Here is a 16,382-nt window from a genome sequence, read left to right as displayed (position 1 = left end):
AATCCTGTGAATTTGCCATAAGCATAGGTCTCGTAATCCCAGATAAAGTTCCATTTGAGAGCTTATGGAACAAACAAAATTACCGGGAAATTTACTTATATGTTACTCCAAGGCATCAACCTATACTATACATCTTATCTGTGATTTTAGAGACCATCCCAGTTCTCGGCATGACCTCAACTAAGATCATTGACCCATCACCGAACACCAGTTTAACAATGAAAGATGAAGCACCATTGTCGGCTCATGAAGAAATATTTAGAGGATTCGAAATTCATTAGTCACCCGCTTATTTGTGAAGTATAATGTACTGTGTTAATAACCAAAAAGATATAAATAAATAAATCAACACTTTATCAATTTGGTACGATTTTTTTCCTTAATTAAAAAATGCATAAACTATTGATTTGACACAAATTCTAGTACGATGTCGACTTTTCCGTTAATTTGAATAAAAAATGCTGATGCGTATTACCGATACCACATGGCTTATGATGATAGCTCAAGTAGGACCCATAATATTTTATGTAACAATAAAATTGTTTTTCTAGAAAATAAAAAAAATCAAGAAAAGAGCAAAATCAAAGGGGATGGAGGAGGGGCGGTGGTCGGCGGTGGGGGCCTCGTTGTCAACCACTAACTCCCTCAGTTGTGGTCGCTGGTGACCACAGATGGCGTTGGTGACCCCAGTAAGGGGTGGGTTGTCGGGATTAAGGCCCCTAACTTCCGGGATTACGTTAGGGGACTCTCGATTCTGGTGGGTACTGAATCAATTTAACCCCTCTTCTTCAACGTATACAACTTGAAGAAGCTAACATATGAGGAGAGGAAGGCTCATTTGATCGAGTGACTCAATGCCATCAACTCAGCTGCTGGAGCAGATGACGATGAAGATAATAAGTAGACGATTTTTATGACGGAATCTGAGCTAAAGATTATTCCAATGCGTTTGTTTTCGGAGTTAAAGTCACGAATTTGTGATTGTGATTGTGATTGTAGAAGAAGACAAAAATATATGGGGCCCACCAGTTTGACTTTTGAAATATGAAATGAATGGAAGGTATAGATAATTAATTATAATGGGATTGTATTTTAATAATATATGGGGCCCACCAATTTGACTTTTGAAATGTGTGTTTTGTTGTGTAGTGTTTTGAGTTAAAGTTAAAGTTAAAATCTTAAATCACGACTTTGAAAACAAACGGAGCGTTCATGACCTTTGAGCTTCTGAGAACATGGATCAACGTTTCAGAGTTTTTCGTTATCCATAGATGTTAATTTACAACCCAGTTTTTATTTAATTTTTGGTGCCAAAACTTCGTGCTATGACATTTTTGAGGATATTCTTGTTAGCGATCTATTCTAGATCTTAACTTTTTGCATGGACATCAAATTTCAGTTTTTCTTCAATTGTTATTGCAGTAGCAATCAAATTTATTCATCCACTCAATTTTAACCATTCCTAGTAGAAGATACAGTGACATCCTTCATATAGAGTTTAAACATTTCATTCAAGACCAATGTGCATAGAAATGCACTGAAATGAGTCAACTCCAATATACACAGAAATGAGAAGGCTGATAAAATAACGACCCGAGTTAGTTCACTTTCAACAACTTAAATAGATGCGCTATAGAGCGACAATGGGATTAGCAATGAAAATCATGCATGGCGAGTGTAGACTCTTGGCACATATTGAATGCGTACCACTTGCCATTGTGCTAGTCGGAAGATAAGACCTTGACCTTGAGAATGATGTTGCAGCCATCTACAAGTGTGGTCACTATTCTTGGAGGTAAAAACTTGGCTTAAATACTCGGTTACTATAGAAGTTTGTCTCGGTTATACTTTGCAATGTACATAACAAGCTGTAACTACTTTAGTGTATATCAATTTAATGTGTGTTATGTTTGATATAGGATATAAAAGGAATCATAATTTTTAAGGTATTTTATGGAGCAGTGACATCACGTTATTACTGATACATAATATAACTCGTAAATTGAAAAAAAACAAAAAAAAAAAACGTAGTTAAAGGTTGTTAGATGCTGCATTCCAGCTGGCATTCCACAAGATACATCGGTCATTCATATTGGTTTCATCCAAAACTAATATCAGTGAGCAAATCACTAAGCAAAAAAAAATACGAAATTGAATGTTGATGCGCACATACTCGCATGTGCTGAGGTGGGCCAAAAGAATGATGTTGCTCCCCCCCCCCCCTCCCCCTCGCGTGTTTCTCCCACTTGGGGCCAATACCTGCTTAAAACCGACCCGATTTTCGAGCGGGTACCTGGAAGAAGAAATGAACCCAAAATCCCAACATATATGCCATATAAATTCTAGGGGAGGGTTGCGGCGCCTGCGACAAGGTCAGGTGCCTCGATAGGAGATCCTGCTCCCGCGCAAGCCGTCAACATCATTGTCACCGACGAGTGCCCGAGGGGATATTGCTCCAAGAGGTGGGTCCACTTCGACCTAAGCGGGGCCGCATTCGGCCGCATGGCTATCTCCAGCGAGGGCGGCTAGCTCGGGAACTAAGGAGTACTCCCAGTCATGTACAGGAGGTCCGTTCAATGTCCTCTCTAGCCGATGCTCTAAGGCAAGCTCTGAGTCAGAGCAAACCCCTCCACTGTCACCAAGATAAAAAATTTCGAACCAGTTGAGGAAAGAATCAATGAATAGGGCAATCGCCATTCAATCGGAAATGAGGGATGTAGGTAGAGTCTTCATAGTTGTAAGGGTTGCAGCTTGAGACGTCCCCGTACATCTTCCTTCTCCCGAGTCCAATCTCCTCTATCCATTCCTCCTATAGTTTCTTTTTTCTAATTTCTTATTATTATTTTTATGAGATAAAATGGCGACTTTATCCCTGAAAATATCATATGCACCGCACATGACACGATTTGCCTGGAAAATTGACTGAATGGGGTAAAGTGCCTAGTTTTCATAAAGGTCGGGAGGCATTGTACAAAATTTCAAAGGTCGGAGGGTAAATGCTTCCTAGCCCCAAAAATCGGGGGGCAAAGTGCTTTCTACTCTTATTGGGCCGCCCACACACTTTTTATTGGGCCGAGCTGAATTCCTCTCACCATTGAGGCTTTCTCTACTTCCCCCGCATCTCTCTCTCTCTCTCTTTCTCTCTCTCCCCCCTCTCTCAGTCTGGACGGTCTCTGAACGGAAACGGGACCTGCTTGTTCCGCCTTCATAGCAGCTCTGTCGTTGTTTCCAGGCTGAACTGCAACAAGTGAGAATTTTGATTTTCAGGGTTTTCTAGTTTGTAGATTCTTAATTTCTTGGCTAATTAGGGGAGAAGGTAGATGGATTTGCGAAGTTTCTTGCCTGATTGCAAGTTAAATGTTGTTCTTCGGCGAGGTGTAAAAGGATTGGTTCACAGAAAAAGAGAAGGAAAGCAGGAAGAGGAAGATGAACAAGAAAAAGGTGTTCAACCTGGCCAAGGATTTCCGAGGCAAGGCGAAGAACTGCATTAGAATCGCGAGGGAGAGGGTCAAGAAGGCCCTGCAGTACTCCTACAAAGACCGCCGCAACAAGAAGCGTGATATGCGGTCTGTCTGGATCCAGCGCATCAACGCCGGCACTTGCCTCCACTCAGTACGTATCGTCCGACTTTTATTTTTTACATATATATCGAAAGACTGCTTGTTCTAAATTTTCAATTAGTTTTGCCCTGCTTGTGTCTCATATATTTGGTTTCCTTTATCGGCTTGAAGCACTTATTCTGAATATGAGCTAAATGGAACTTTGGATAATACCATTGACGATATCATGTTGTTTACCCTTGCCGGGATGAGTAAGCTTCATCCATGAATCTCCCAAGTGTAGAGATGAGTATTGTGGTGTGGTTGATGAATATTCTTTGCCCGTAAGGCTTGGAAAGTAGTTCATTGTGCTCGTTCCAACTTGGCTTTTCTACTTTCTGAACATTCTCTTGATGCCATGTTTGACTCATATATAAAAAGAAATAGGTTTTTCATGAGTAACATCAACTGCTATAGAAGGTCTTTCATGAACGCTGAGATGAGAACTAAGATGCAAAAATGGTATCTTCTACTTCAATGGGAGTTAGAAAACATTTTCATTTAATGACTTTCATCCCCTGTCTGCTGTGTAAGCCGAAGTTCTATTGGAGGATAAGAAATAGTGGTTTTTAAGGATTCAAGAAACTTTAGTCCTTTGAGATTTCAAACTAGCCATGCAAATCATCTTAGCATTTCTTATATATGTGTGTATATGTCATGGTTAAGCACAAATGTTATACCGGAACTTTAACATGAACTATTTGTTGGATATTTGAGTGGTTTTTATTCGATAATTGTTGGCTTGTGCTTGAGCACCAATTGTTTTCTTGAAATTGGTTATTTACCTCGTCAACATATTAATTTTTTTCCAAAACAACACGGGCATTTGCAGTGGATGAACTTTTGCATATAATCTCATAGTCTTACGGCCATTTGTACTGATTTTCAGGTCAATTATGGTAACTTCATGCACGGGTTGATGAAGGAGAACATTCAGCAGAACTGGAAAGTTCTGTCAGAATTGTCCATGCATGAGCCACTTAGCTCCAAGGCCCTTGTGGACATCTCCCGTAATGCCTTCCTTGGGAACAAGAATGTGGCTCATCCTCCTAGGAAGGTAAGCATTCCAGTCAGTGTCTAGTATGTTGGTCACTTTGTGTCTCTTGTTTCTCTTTTTGAGCTCGATGTTTGAACCATTGTTTCGTGGTTCCTACAAAGCTTCTACTGGTTTAGAATTTACGGCTTGAACTTTGGAAACTCAATCATCTTTTGCTTGCATGTTCGCTCAATATTTTGCATTCTATGTTCTCGGAGCTTCTCATTCCCTTGTGATATGAGGAAGATATGAATAGATGAGGGGCAATGTAGGAAGAGGTTTGATTTCTGACTATTACGAGCTCAGTAAGACATTGTTTTGATGTTGAATACAAGGCTTGGGTGGTTTTGCTAGCTGTGCACACCCGAATTTCGTCTCGTCGGGGCACGCATGCGCGCGCCTAAATGCAACGCGGCTTGGGAGTGTCCACCTTCCTGGGGATGCGCGACGAACGCACGTGAGAAGGGGTCGCCACCTGCCATTTTACGACCCGAAAGTCGAGGGCCAACAAGTTACCTAGGTCTAGGGGTGTGGGATACACCTAGTATGTTAAGGCAATGGTTTGTACGGAACCGGAAATTCCGAATTCGGGGGTTCTATTACGTGTGGGCCTATATCCCACACGCCCTTTCGGTACTCTAGCTTGCTAGGCTTGCCATTTTATTTATTTACCGCATGATTTAGGGTTGCACTTGACTCGCCCGTTTTGACACCGTAAATTCGAAGAAACTCTCCGACCGTCAGCTCTCCGACCGGGATTATCACATGAATAAATATACATCATAAACCCTTACATTGTTCTCTCATATAAATAAAAGACAAGCTACAATGATTAAATCTCAGTCGGTTCGCATTCGGCCATGATTTCACTCATGCTCACCGTATGGTTTTGGAAAAGACCGAAAATTAAATTAAATGCGCACTCAGTGTATGGGGGCATTGGACCCCGTAATCGACGGTTGTGGGCGTTAGACCCAATGTGAATCGAGTCTTAAAGGATCGGGCTCGATCCGCATAACAAACAAGTGCAAAAATGTAATAAGCAAGCTCAAATAAGCAAACAATAGGTTTCTTGTTATCGCCGAATTTACATGAATTAACTGAATATTAACCGGGGTATATTGGCATGCAAATCCTACCTTAAAACAAACAAAAGGGAAGATGCATAGGGTATGTAGCATTCGACATTATTTTAAACGGACCCGCTAGACATGACGTTTGTAGTCAAGTCTCGAATGTGTGGATTATTTTTAGATTATTCTGTATCATGGCAATATGACTTTTACAGATTAAGAGTGTTTTCACATAGAACCCAAAACCTAACCCTCTACTTGACTATTTGCCCATGTTGATTATGCCGAGTTTTGTGCTTAATTTATTTTCCCATGTTTTGACCAATTCTATGCACAAACCTACGCTAGGGTTACGGCAGGACAAGAACCGGTAGTCATGCCCTTGAATCGGTAAATATGTGTGTGTATGAAAATAAAGATTACGTTGCATATATCTCGGTGCTTTTGAAATTGTGAATTTGAAAAAGGCATGGCTAACAGTTCTTGAACTATCGACGTGATTACAGATTGTTAATTGGTTCGTACAATTTATTTAAAAAAATCAAGTGATTTAATTTAGCCAAATTTAACGTCCCGATTATCCCGTATGTAGAATTTTAGGTTCATTAAAAAAATTTGCCGAATGCTTTAATCTACGGATTTCGAATCGTCGAGATAGCGATTAGTTGACCGCCCGATAAACTCTAATTTCCAACACGGTCACATTGTATATATATAATTACAAAAATAAAATATTTAAACGGTGCACATACATTGTCGGTGGGTGATCCAAGTAGGAAAGGGTCGGATACTTTAGAAAATGTCTAGGTGGACTGAATTGAACGATTTTAAAAGAGCAGGAACTGATTTGAAAATTCGGATAAAGTTTAGGGCACTGATTTTTTAAATTCTGAAAAAAAATTAAGGACTGTGTAAAAATTATTGAAAATGTCCCAGGACTTTTTTTGAAATGAATTTGAAAGTTCGGGCAGATCTAAAAAGTGAAAAATGCCCCAGGGACTGAACTGAAATAACATGAAAAAGTTTTCAAAACTGATTTAAAGATCCTGAAAAATTTAGGGACCGATGGGAATATGCTGAAAACGGCCGGGAGTCTACTGAAATGAATTTAAAATTCAGGACAGATCTGAAAAGGGTGTAAAATAGCCCCGGGACTCAACTGAAACGACTTGAAAAGTTTCAAGAAGTGGTTAGAAAATTTTGAAAAATTCAAGGACTGATTGGGAAATATTAAAAATGGCCGGACTTAACTAAGAATAATTTTAAAATTCGGGGCAGATCTGAAAGGGCGAAAATGGCCCCGGGACTAAACTAAAACAACTTGAAAAGTTCCTTGGGATGCTTGAAAAATTCTGGAAAATTCAAGGACTGAATGGGAAATGATAAAAATGACTGGGACTTGGCTGAAAATAATTTTAAAATTTGGGGCAGATCTGTAAAAATAAAAATGCGTCCTCTGGACTGAAATGAGACAAATTAAAAAGTTCGTAAAATCGAGCTCGAGACAAATCCGATCACCCACGCAACCCCAGACCGCTTATTTCACATCATATCCATCAAGCAAGCATTAATATTCTGGAATGAAGCCCTAATCATTCCACTAAGTCGAGAATTTACCTAGTTTGGAAAGTTGTGGGGCGATTCTGTAAATAAAAAAATTTTAAAAAAATAAAATGCTGGACGAGCTGGGCCGGGCTGTGACAGGCCGAGATCCGGTGGGGGTGGACTGGGCTGGATTGGGCTGAACAGGCTTGCTGGACCGAACAGGGCCGAGGCAGTGGGCTGGGCCGCTGCTTGATGGCTGCCGCTAGGCTGCTGGACGTGGGCCAAGCCGCTGCTGACCACGAGCTGGGCTTCTAGGCTGCTGGACCAGGCTTAGCCAAAAAAAAAAATCAACCTGGTTAACGTCGAACGGGGAACAGAGAGTGAAAGGGGAGGACTCGGGCGGCTGGGCGTCGGGCAGGAAGCTGAGGGCAGGACGGGAGCTGCGGGTCTCGAGTGAGAGGTCGAGCTGCGGTTCTCGGGCATGAGATCGAGCTCTCTGCCGCGGTCTGTGAAGACGAGCTGAGGAAGAAGAAGGAAAAAACGAGTTGCGGGTTTCGGTGAAGGAGAGCGTGAGGGCGAGAGGAGGAAGAGAGATCCGGAGTTGAGGGAGTTTCGGAGTTGGGGGCCGTGTCCGTGGACGAGCTAAAGGAGTTCCCGTTTGAGGTCGAGCTCGGAGTTCCGGAACCGGGACCACCCGAGAGAGAGAGAGAGAGAGAGAGAGAGAGAGAGCTCGATTTTTTTTTTGGAGTCCCCCCCCCCGGCTAGGGTTTCGCGAGGAAGAAGAAGAAGGAAACGGAACGGAGATCGGGCGAGATTTTCGCCGGAAATTGCGAAAGATTAGAAGAAGATCCTGGTTTGGTTGTAGGGACCAGAATGAAAGGAAAGAAAAATGAAGGAGGAAAGTAGAAGAAAAGGAAAAGAGGTGGGCGGGAAGGGAAGAAAAGGAAGTCAAAGTGGTCGTTTGACCTTTTTCTTTTTGTGGTGGGCAACGGCCGGTCAGACCAGCTCTGATCGACCTTGCCCATCTGTCATGTCGGTCAGACCGATTCTGACCGACTTGACCCCCCCTTTTTTTTAAGAAAAGGTAATAAATTGGAAAAATGACGATTTTGCCCCCTGGAGCCGATGGACCGAAATGGGGTGCTGACAGCTTGCCCCTCTTTGGTTGTGTGCTCGAATAGAGGATGCAGCCAAAGACCATAAGAAGCACCCTGTCTGATCTCGACGATCGTCGTGGCATCTTTCCCCATGGCCACTTGTTCTCTTTGATTTTGGATTTATGGGAGGGAGTTGGATAAACGTATGTACTTGAAAGTAGTGAAGAGGTGGTTTATGGATCCAAAAGCAATAAAGATGGGCTTATGGCCCTGAAAGTAGTAAAGATGGGTTTACGGGCCCAAAGAAAGTAAAAAAGTGGGTGTCCAAACCACAAAACAAAATGGTGGGTATCCAAACCCAAAGCATTTTGTCGGGTATCCAAACCCAAAGCAATAAATGTCGGGTGTCCAAACCCATAGCAGTAAAGGCGGGTGTCCAAACCCAAAGCAGTAAAAGGGGGGTGTCCAAACCCAAAGCAGTAAAAGGCGGGTGTCCAAACCCAAAGCAGTAAAAGGCGGGTGTCCAAACCCAAAGCAGTAAAGGTCGGTGTCCAAACCCAAAACAGTAAAAGGTGGGTGTTCAAACCCAAAGCAGTAAAGGTGGGTGTCCAAACCCAAAGCAGTAAAAGGTGGGTGTCCAAACCCAAAGTAGTAAAGGTGGGTGTCCAAACCCAAAGCAGTAAAAGGATTCGGTCATCGAAGATGGCCCGAGAACGGGAGAGAGTTGACTTGGGCCGTTGATGCTGACGGATTTGTCAGATGATGGTGCCAGGTGCCTCCTTGAGGGCCTTTCGCTCGAGTTTGAGATTGCGATCTTGTCGTATGAGGCAGACATGAGTCCGTCAAGGAGGAGATGCCCCTTGGGGTTCCATGCGCATCGAGGATGCCCCAGTAGCTTGTGAATGTTATCGTAGAGAGGCGGTGCTGTAGAGAAGAGCATAACTCTTCGTTAGTCATGTGGACGGTGGTGTGCGCTGAGTGTACAGGGCTGATGCTGTCCCAAAGGTGTTGATCTGCTATCGATTGACGTTGTTGCCGCGATAAAGTTGCTTCGTCGGTGCTTTGCCCCTGGGACGGCAGTGTGTTTGATCTACCGGAAGCCGGCTTCGCTGCTGGGGCGGTTGCTCGTTGTTCTGCCGGATGCCGGCTCTATCGTATGGGCGGTGGTAGTTTGCTGGGGATGCCCCGGTCTTGCGACGAGGGACTCAAACTTCGGTTGGAGCTTACGAACCCCGAAGGATCGGAAATCAGAGTCCACCGTAGTTCTTATTGTTTGAAGTATCCGTGGTACTGATAAATTCAGTAAATCAGTGGTGAGTTACTAACAATGTGTAAGCACAGGTAAAAAGGCGTAATTGCGACGCATGTTCTTCAATTTCGGGTCGCTTGAGTGACCCATGAAGAATTTTGTTTTGGCAATACGAACGGATTCCTGTTTCTGAAGGCCTCAATGCAAGGCCTCCAGGGTTTTTGCTGATCATGCATGGGCATATCGAAACATTCTCAATGATGCCCCAGCGGCCCTATCGATTGTTCGACGAAACTCGTCGGCTTGGGACCCTTCTCGTCAGGGTGCCATAGGACGGCTGCATTTGTAACCCGCATGGGGATTTCTGTGCAAATTTGGTTAGACCTCGATCAAGTCATTTCCAAAGTGTTATGACTAGACTCCCGAAAATGAATGTCTGGGACTTTGGCTCTGTGGTAGCCGATTGTAGGGTGGCTGTGACCCGTTTAGAGTTATCCGATTAACAAAGAGAAAAGAGAAAGCTTAGGTAGCACGCTGCCCCAGGCTAAAAGGACATACGAGTTCACGCCTGTCGCGAGATGTACCCCTCTTTTCTTTCGACTTCTTGTCCTGTAGGCTATTGTGAAGTGCTCGGATGGTGTGCTTGCTTGTGCACTGTGCTTGGGGAAGAAACCGCCTAGGACAGTTGAGCCGCATTAGGGAGTTTATCAGGGATTGTGTCGGAGTAGATAACCTGGTCATTTCTCTTGGGGATCCCTAGTCCGCGCAATGAAGGCTCAGGGTGACTATTTTGCTCATCTCTCGTTTTACTCTCCTTTTACTACGGTCACCCGTCTCGGGGCCGTACCTCTCAACCTAAAGGGGATAAACTCTCCTTTTGCCACGGCCACCCACAAGGGGTTTCCGGTCGTGCCTCTCTTGTGCCCTAACTTTTGCCGAGGCTACCCCGAAAAGGGTTTTCGACCTAGCGGGCTTGACTCTTTTGTCTCTCGAGTTTGCAAGGACGAAGGGTTCGAAGGATTCGACCTTTGAGTGCGTTGTGTTCTGTTTCCATTGAGGAGTTGCGTCTGCTGCTCTCCTTTTTGTCGGGGTTTGTTGATTTCTTTTTCGAATTGGCAGCGCCAGAGTTTTATATCTCGGTGGTGCTTTGTTTTGTTCATTGGCCGGTTTTTCATGCTTCTTTTCGCTCCTTTTTTTTTCTTGCAGCTGAGATTTGTTTTGTCCCCCGTATATTTGTTGGAAACTCCTCGACTTTGCAATGCGTGGTCGCTTTGGTGTGCTTCGCCTTATTTCGTGAGGGCCGGCCTTTCATGGAGGTTTGGCTCCTGGATATTCAGAAGCCGAACTTCGTGTTGCTCGTCCTTGCAAACTTTACAAATGATTTCCCCTATCATCTAAGAAGAAGAATAAGATTTTCCCTGGGGTGCAGGTGACCGAGGTTGCCCCAGCATGAGTGTTGAACGCGGATGCCCCGGTCTTCGTGGTCTGCGTCGGACGCCGTTCCTGACCGTGTCTTGTCGCTCCCGTGGAGGGTGCCCCTAGGAGGATAGGTGCTCTTGAAGTTGACATACGTGCTTTGCTTCGGGGGCCATGCTTGCTATCGACTAAGATGGTTGGGTTGACAGCATGTGGCTCACTCAGTCGTTTTTGTCTTCGGCTTCGTTAAAAGGGGGGTACTTCCGCATCAAGCCTCTTTCCTGTCGAAGTAGAGGGAGAGAGACTCGATAGGAGTTCTCGTGGAGGTGTGAACCCGTGTATCGCTCTTCGCTTGTAGCCGACATGCCCCTGCGAAGGATGATAAAGAAGATGATGTATTAGGTGATTATACGGTGAAATATGTGGTAAGAAATGTAAGGTGAACCCATGGGAAATTCCCCCATCCAGCGCGCGGCCCATTGGGTGCCACGCGTGGGGGACACTTAATTTCGGGAGTTCGGTCATCGCCATGCTGGAGCAGTTAGACTGTGACTGGGAACCACATAGTTGTACTTTCCCCGATTGCGGGTTGGTCTGTGCAGCCGTCTTAAGAAAAAGCTCGAGGAGCAGAATCCCATTGGGACATGTAAGTCGGACAGGTCCGACAGAACCAATAGGGCGTCTTCGAGACTGTTCAAGTGCCCCTTGAATGGTTTGTTCATGCCGAGAGTTTGTTTGGAAATGCGAATAAAAGTAAAAGAGCATTTGAAGGAGAGTATGTGTTGCCCGGTAGCAGGTTGGTGGCCATAGCGGAGGGTGGGTTGGCCCCCTTCTTCGATCGGCAGTGTGATCGTGCTAGAAGCTTCGTGGCGGGTGGGCTGGGACATGCTATGTTTGTTGGAGCTGTCGCCTGTGATCTTTCGTGGAGGGATGGTCGGTCTTCAATGTTTGGAGTCCAATGAGGTAGCAGAGAAGTGTTTCCTGTCTCGATTGTGGTCGTTTGGGATTCATGTTGCCTTCTTGTCGGTTATTTCCTGCAATGGGGAAAGGGGAACGATGAAAAAGCAAACTATGTTCGCAATTTTAACGCAATGGCGTGGGGGGATCGAACTAGCCTGGTAGGCGTCGTGCGAGCGTGTCGGGGGTGTGTGCACGGGTAAGGTGAAGGCATGCTCGCACGACGCGGGAGGACGCACTCGGTTGTGCTGGTGGATGTACTCAGTTGCGCGAAGAGACGTGTGCGCGATCACGCGATCACGCGATGACGCTTAGTTGTGTGGGATTTGTGAGAAGCTAGCTTTGCCAAGGAAGGTGCATTAGTACTCGGGCCACGGCTCGCCTTGCCCTGGAGGGAAGGTGAAGGTCGCGGTTGGTCTACCTGCGAAGGAGGTCTTCACTCACTTGTATGGTGGGATGTTAGCTGTTATGCAAAACAGTAAATGAATAGGATGTATGCGATGCGTGAGTTTTCCAAAACTAATGCCGCCATTCAAATTGATTCAAAAGGTTCAAAATACAATGTAAATTTTGTAAAATAAAACCCTAAGCCAATCTTATACCACACTCGGAGTTTGAGCGAGCGCAGATTGCATTTTTGTAGTTTGGCGTGGGTCTGAGCGAGCTCCCTCTGAAGTTGTGATTGGCCGACCAGTTCCTCATCTTTCTCAGCAGCTTACCGACGAAGGTGATCGATCCTGTTGTTGGTGAGGTCGACTATAGTGGATGTGCCTGAAGTGGGGGATGTCCTGGCAGGTGCGCCGATCTTGGTTTGTGGAGACTCGGTGGGACCTTCATGTGTTGACGGACTTTGTCGAGGCACGAACAAGAGGCCGAGCAAGGCGTCTCTTACCAAGACGAAAAGAAGACTGACTTAGGACTCATCCATATTGTGCGCACCCGAATTTCATCTCGTCGGGGCACGCATGCGCGCGCCTAAGCAAACGCGACTTGGGAGTGTCCACCTTCCCGGGGACGCGCGACGGATGCACGTGAGAAGGAGTCGCCACTTGCCATTTTACAACCCGAAGGTCGAGGGCCAGCAAGTTACCCGGGTCTAGGGGTACGAGGTACACCTAAATGCTAAGGCAATGGTCATACGGAACCAAAAATTCCGAATTCGGGGGTTCTATTACGTGCAGGCCTATATCCCGCACGCCCTTTCGGTACTCTAGCTTGCTAGGCTTGCCATTTTGTTTATTTACCGCGTAATTTAGAGTTGTGCTCGACTCGCCCGTTTTGACACCGTAAAATCGATGAATCGATTGAGTTGGGCCAAGAATCCGAAAGATGAGTAGGCTTGTGAGTCAAGGAATCGGTTCGCTATCTTAGCGTTACAGTTCTTCGAACCGTGACGGTCGATTCCCTGCGCGAACCAAGACCATGATTATTCGAGCTTACTCATCCCTTGGTGACGATAGACCGACTTAACCGACTCGACACTCGGACCTCTTGCTCACCGATCGGGGATCCTTACAAGTATATGAATAAATGTACAGAATACAACTGAATGAAATAAATGGATCCCGATCGGTTTGTATTGGGCCAATATTCCACTCCGGCTCATCGTGTGTTTCGAATAACCGATAAACAAATTAAGGCAACGCGGGCTCAAGGAGCCGGGGGTCGGGTCCAATCAAACCGACGGTTTGCAGGAGAACCGATTAATCCCCACTGTAACCGTTGGACCGATCGAGCTCCCGGGTGATATCTAAACACGTTTCACGCGCTCAATCCGAATCCGCCTTCCACATAGGCCGTATTCGGAGTGTGACGGTGAATCGAGGCTACATCCCATTCCGCACTCGGGTTGCACGCGCTCGGTGAGTCAAGAGGCGTTGGACCTCGTGTTCGGTGATTTGGGGCGTTGGACCCCATGTAACACGTGACCTATGGGTTCGGGCCCGAACCGCAATAAATCATCAAAAGCAAGAATAAAACAGAAGAAAACTGATATAACTGACACAATACAGAAAGCAACTGACAATTACTAATAAGTGTCGGTGAATACAAACGAATTATGTATTAGGCCGAATATACGTGATTTAATCAGTTATTAACCGGAGTTGATTAGGAAACAATGTATCTAACCTAGGCAAACGTAGATGGTGGATTAGAATAGGGTTCTAGGCCGGCTACATGTGCGTGTTTTGTTTTATGACTCTTATTCAGTTAAGTGTCACTGCGGTTTCACCAAATTAACCAAACTCGTGTTTTGACTCTAGATTGGGATCTATTATCCCACCTATTCATTATCTAGTGTTTGGTTAGGCCAAATGCACGATTAATCCGGTTGTTCGTGTTTTACATATGAAATAAAATGCTCCCCACTGAATCTACAATAGGGAGACAGAAACACCGAAAATGGACGGAATAGGCCGCACGAATGAGACTCATGTCCGAACGGGTAGCCCTTTTTCGTCCATAGATCGAGGTGTTTCCGACTTCCTATTGCCTAGGGTATCGGTGAATCAAAGAATGATAATTATGCCCTTGAATAATAAAATCGTGATGTTCATGTATAAATCGGAGATCGTGTCACACGAAGGGGTCTAAGAAGGACTCTCGTGCCCCGACTCGGGCCGCCTCAAATCGGGCCCGGACTCGAGTCATGGCATGTGAGTACTCCCTAGACCTCAATCCTATACGTGTTACACGACTCGGTATTTTGAAATTGTGAATTTTTAAGGGCATTCTCACCATTCCATAAGTCGTCAATGCGTTTACAAATTGGGGGTTCAATTAACCCAATTATTTAGTCCGAATGATTTGATTAATCGAATGATTCGTCCCGCTTTCCCGTTTGTGAAATTATTCGATGATGATGGTCCAACATTATGGGCATCGGGTTCGGCGAGTGATTATCCACAATCAACGCGCCGATCACGTAACCGCCATATAGCTAATGATAAGACCCGAATATTAAGACACCCAATTCCAAGGAGCGATCCGAAACGACTAGGGTGTTCGCCTTAAACCCGGGAGGAATCCGGGGACTCTCGGCCACTTCCCGAAGGTAGGGGCCGAATGGCCCTTGATTTGTCTCGGATTTTGAGAGATCTCCCGCACCGGTTCTAATCGTTTCTTGCATACACAATACATCAACCACGATAATAACGCATGTTTTAGTAACTTCGATACCACCACAACATAATTGCATGGAATCACACAAACGTGCATGAATCGAGACATTTAAACGGAAATAACAAGACGATCTTGACTCGAATGATAACGAAGTAAATAAAACACGAGAACCGACCCGTCTCGAGACGGAAGAAAACCTCCCGGACGCGTGTGGTCCGAGGAAGCTCTCGGCCCTATTCCTCCAAGGGAGGCCGTGAGCTTCCATGGCCCACATGAGTCGGGAAGACTTCTCCGGTCCCGATTCGGGCCTTTTCCCGTCATGCTATCACGTCATCTATGCTCGACGGTAAAGGAAACACGGGAACCAACCCTCTTTCGGGAAGGAGGAGACCTATCTAGCCACGGGTGGGCCAAGGGAGCTCACGGGTCTCTCCCTAGAGACTCGGCCGTGAGTCCCATGGCTCAACCCGTGGCCAAGGGGACCTCTTCCCTCCGGATCCGGGTTGTTTCCCGTCATGACATGCGAACTTGGACATCATGTAGGCACGGCAAGGTCGTGCATGAAAAGATAATGGATGTACGTTGCATGAAAATGCATGAAATAGATAGATCCGAAAGAAAAATGGGAACTTGCATGCATTTCGAGTCTTTAATCTATTTTAACGTTTCATGTAAACAAATATCAAGGATCCTAGCTTCTCTAAGTCGCAAAGAGATGTTACCTAGCCTCGGTGTGCGAGGAGAAGAGTCGGGGAAGTGGCCTTGAGAGTCGCAAGACTCGGTTAGGGCGAAGGGCAGTAGGCAACTCGGGTGGGCGCGGCTGCGGCAACCACGGGAAAACGGCTTGGCACGCTCGCTCCGATCACGGAACGGTGCAAGGTTGGGCTCGTTGGACTCCTAAGAGGCAGACCTAGGTGGGCACGGAAAGCTCCGAGCGTGCCGAACCCTGAATAAGTCGGAAATGATGAGAGAAGTTTCAGTGAAAACACAGAAAACTGGTTAGTAAAAATGGGCAAAACGGAGGTCGTGCACGGTGGGTCGGCCCTTGGATCGTGACCACCTCTTCACGAGAGAGGGTGAGGGTTGTGAGGAACCCTTTAAATGTGATGGTACGACTCTCCGAGGTCGTGGGATGAAATGGCACGCCGTTAGTGTTCGGTACGCGCGGTGAGGGTCTCGGGACCCGATTGCAATTTCGGTTGGAACGGGGTCTTGGGGACCTCAAATCGAAAATCCAAGTTCGGAAATGGACTTAGGGGGTAGGAAATATGTAGGCTATGAAGTTTG

The 16,382-nt window shown here is 45.7% G+C and overlaps 1 protein-coding gene across 1 annotated transcript; it reads left to right on the top strand.

Annotated features, from left to right (window-relative positions):
• The first annotated feature begins 3,191 nt into the window (after positions 1–3,191).
• On the top strand, positions 3,192–4,680 carry LOC116197953 (50S ribosomal protein L20-like). Its single transcript, XM_031528240.1, has 2 exons — positions 3,192–3,612; positions 4,489–4,680. Exons 1-2 carry the CDS (start codon positions 3,427–3,429, stop codon positions 4,678–4,680), a joined length of 378 nt encoding a protein of 125 aa, XP_031384100.1. The 5' UTR covers positions 3,192–3,426.
• The last annotated feature ends 11,702 nt before the right edge of the window (positions 4,681–16,382 follow it).

This window comes from Punica granatum, chromosome 2 (genome assembly GCF_007655135.1).
Source record: "Punica granatum isolate Tunisia-2019 chromosome 2, ASM765513v2, whole genome shotgun sequence".
NCBI lineage: Eukaryota > Viridiplantae > Streptophyta > Magnoliopsida > Myrtales > Lythraceae > Punica > Punica granatum.
Note: the sequence above shows the minus strand (reverse complement) of the source record. Positions and strands in the feature narration are given on the sequence as shown.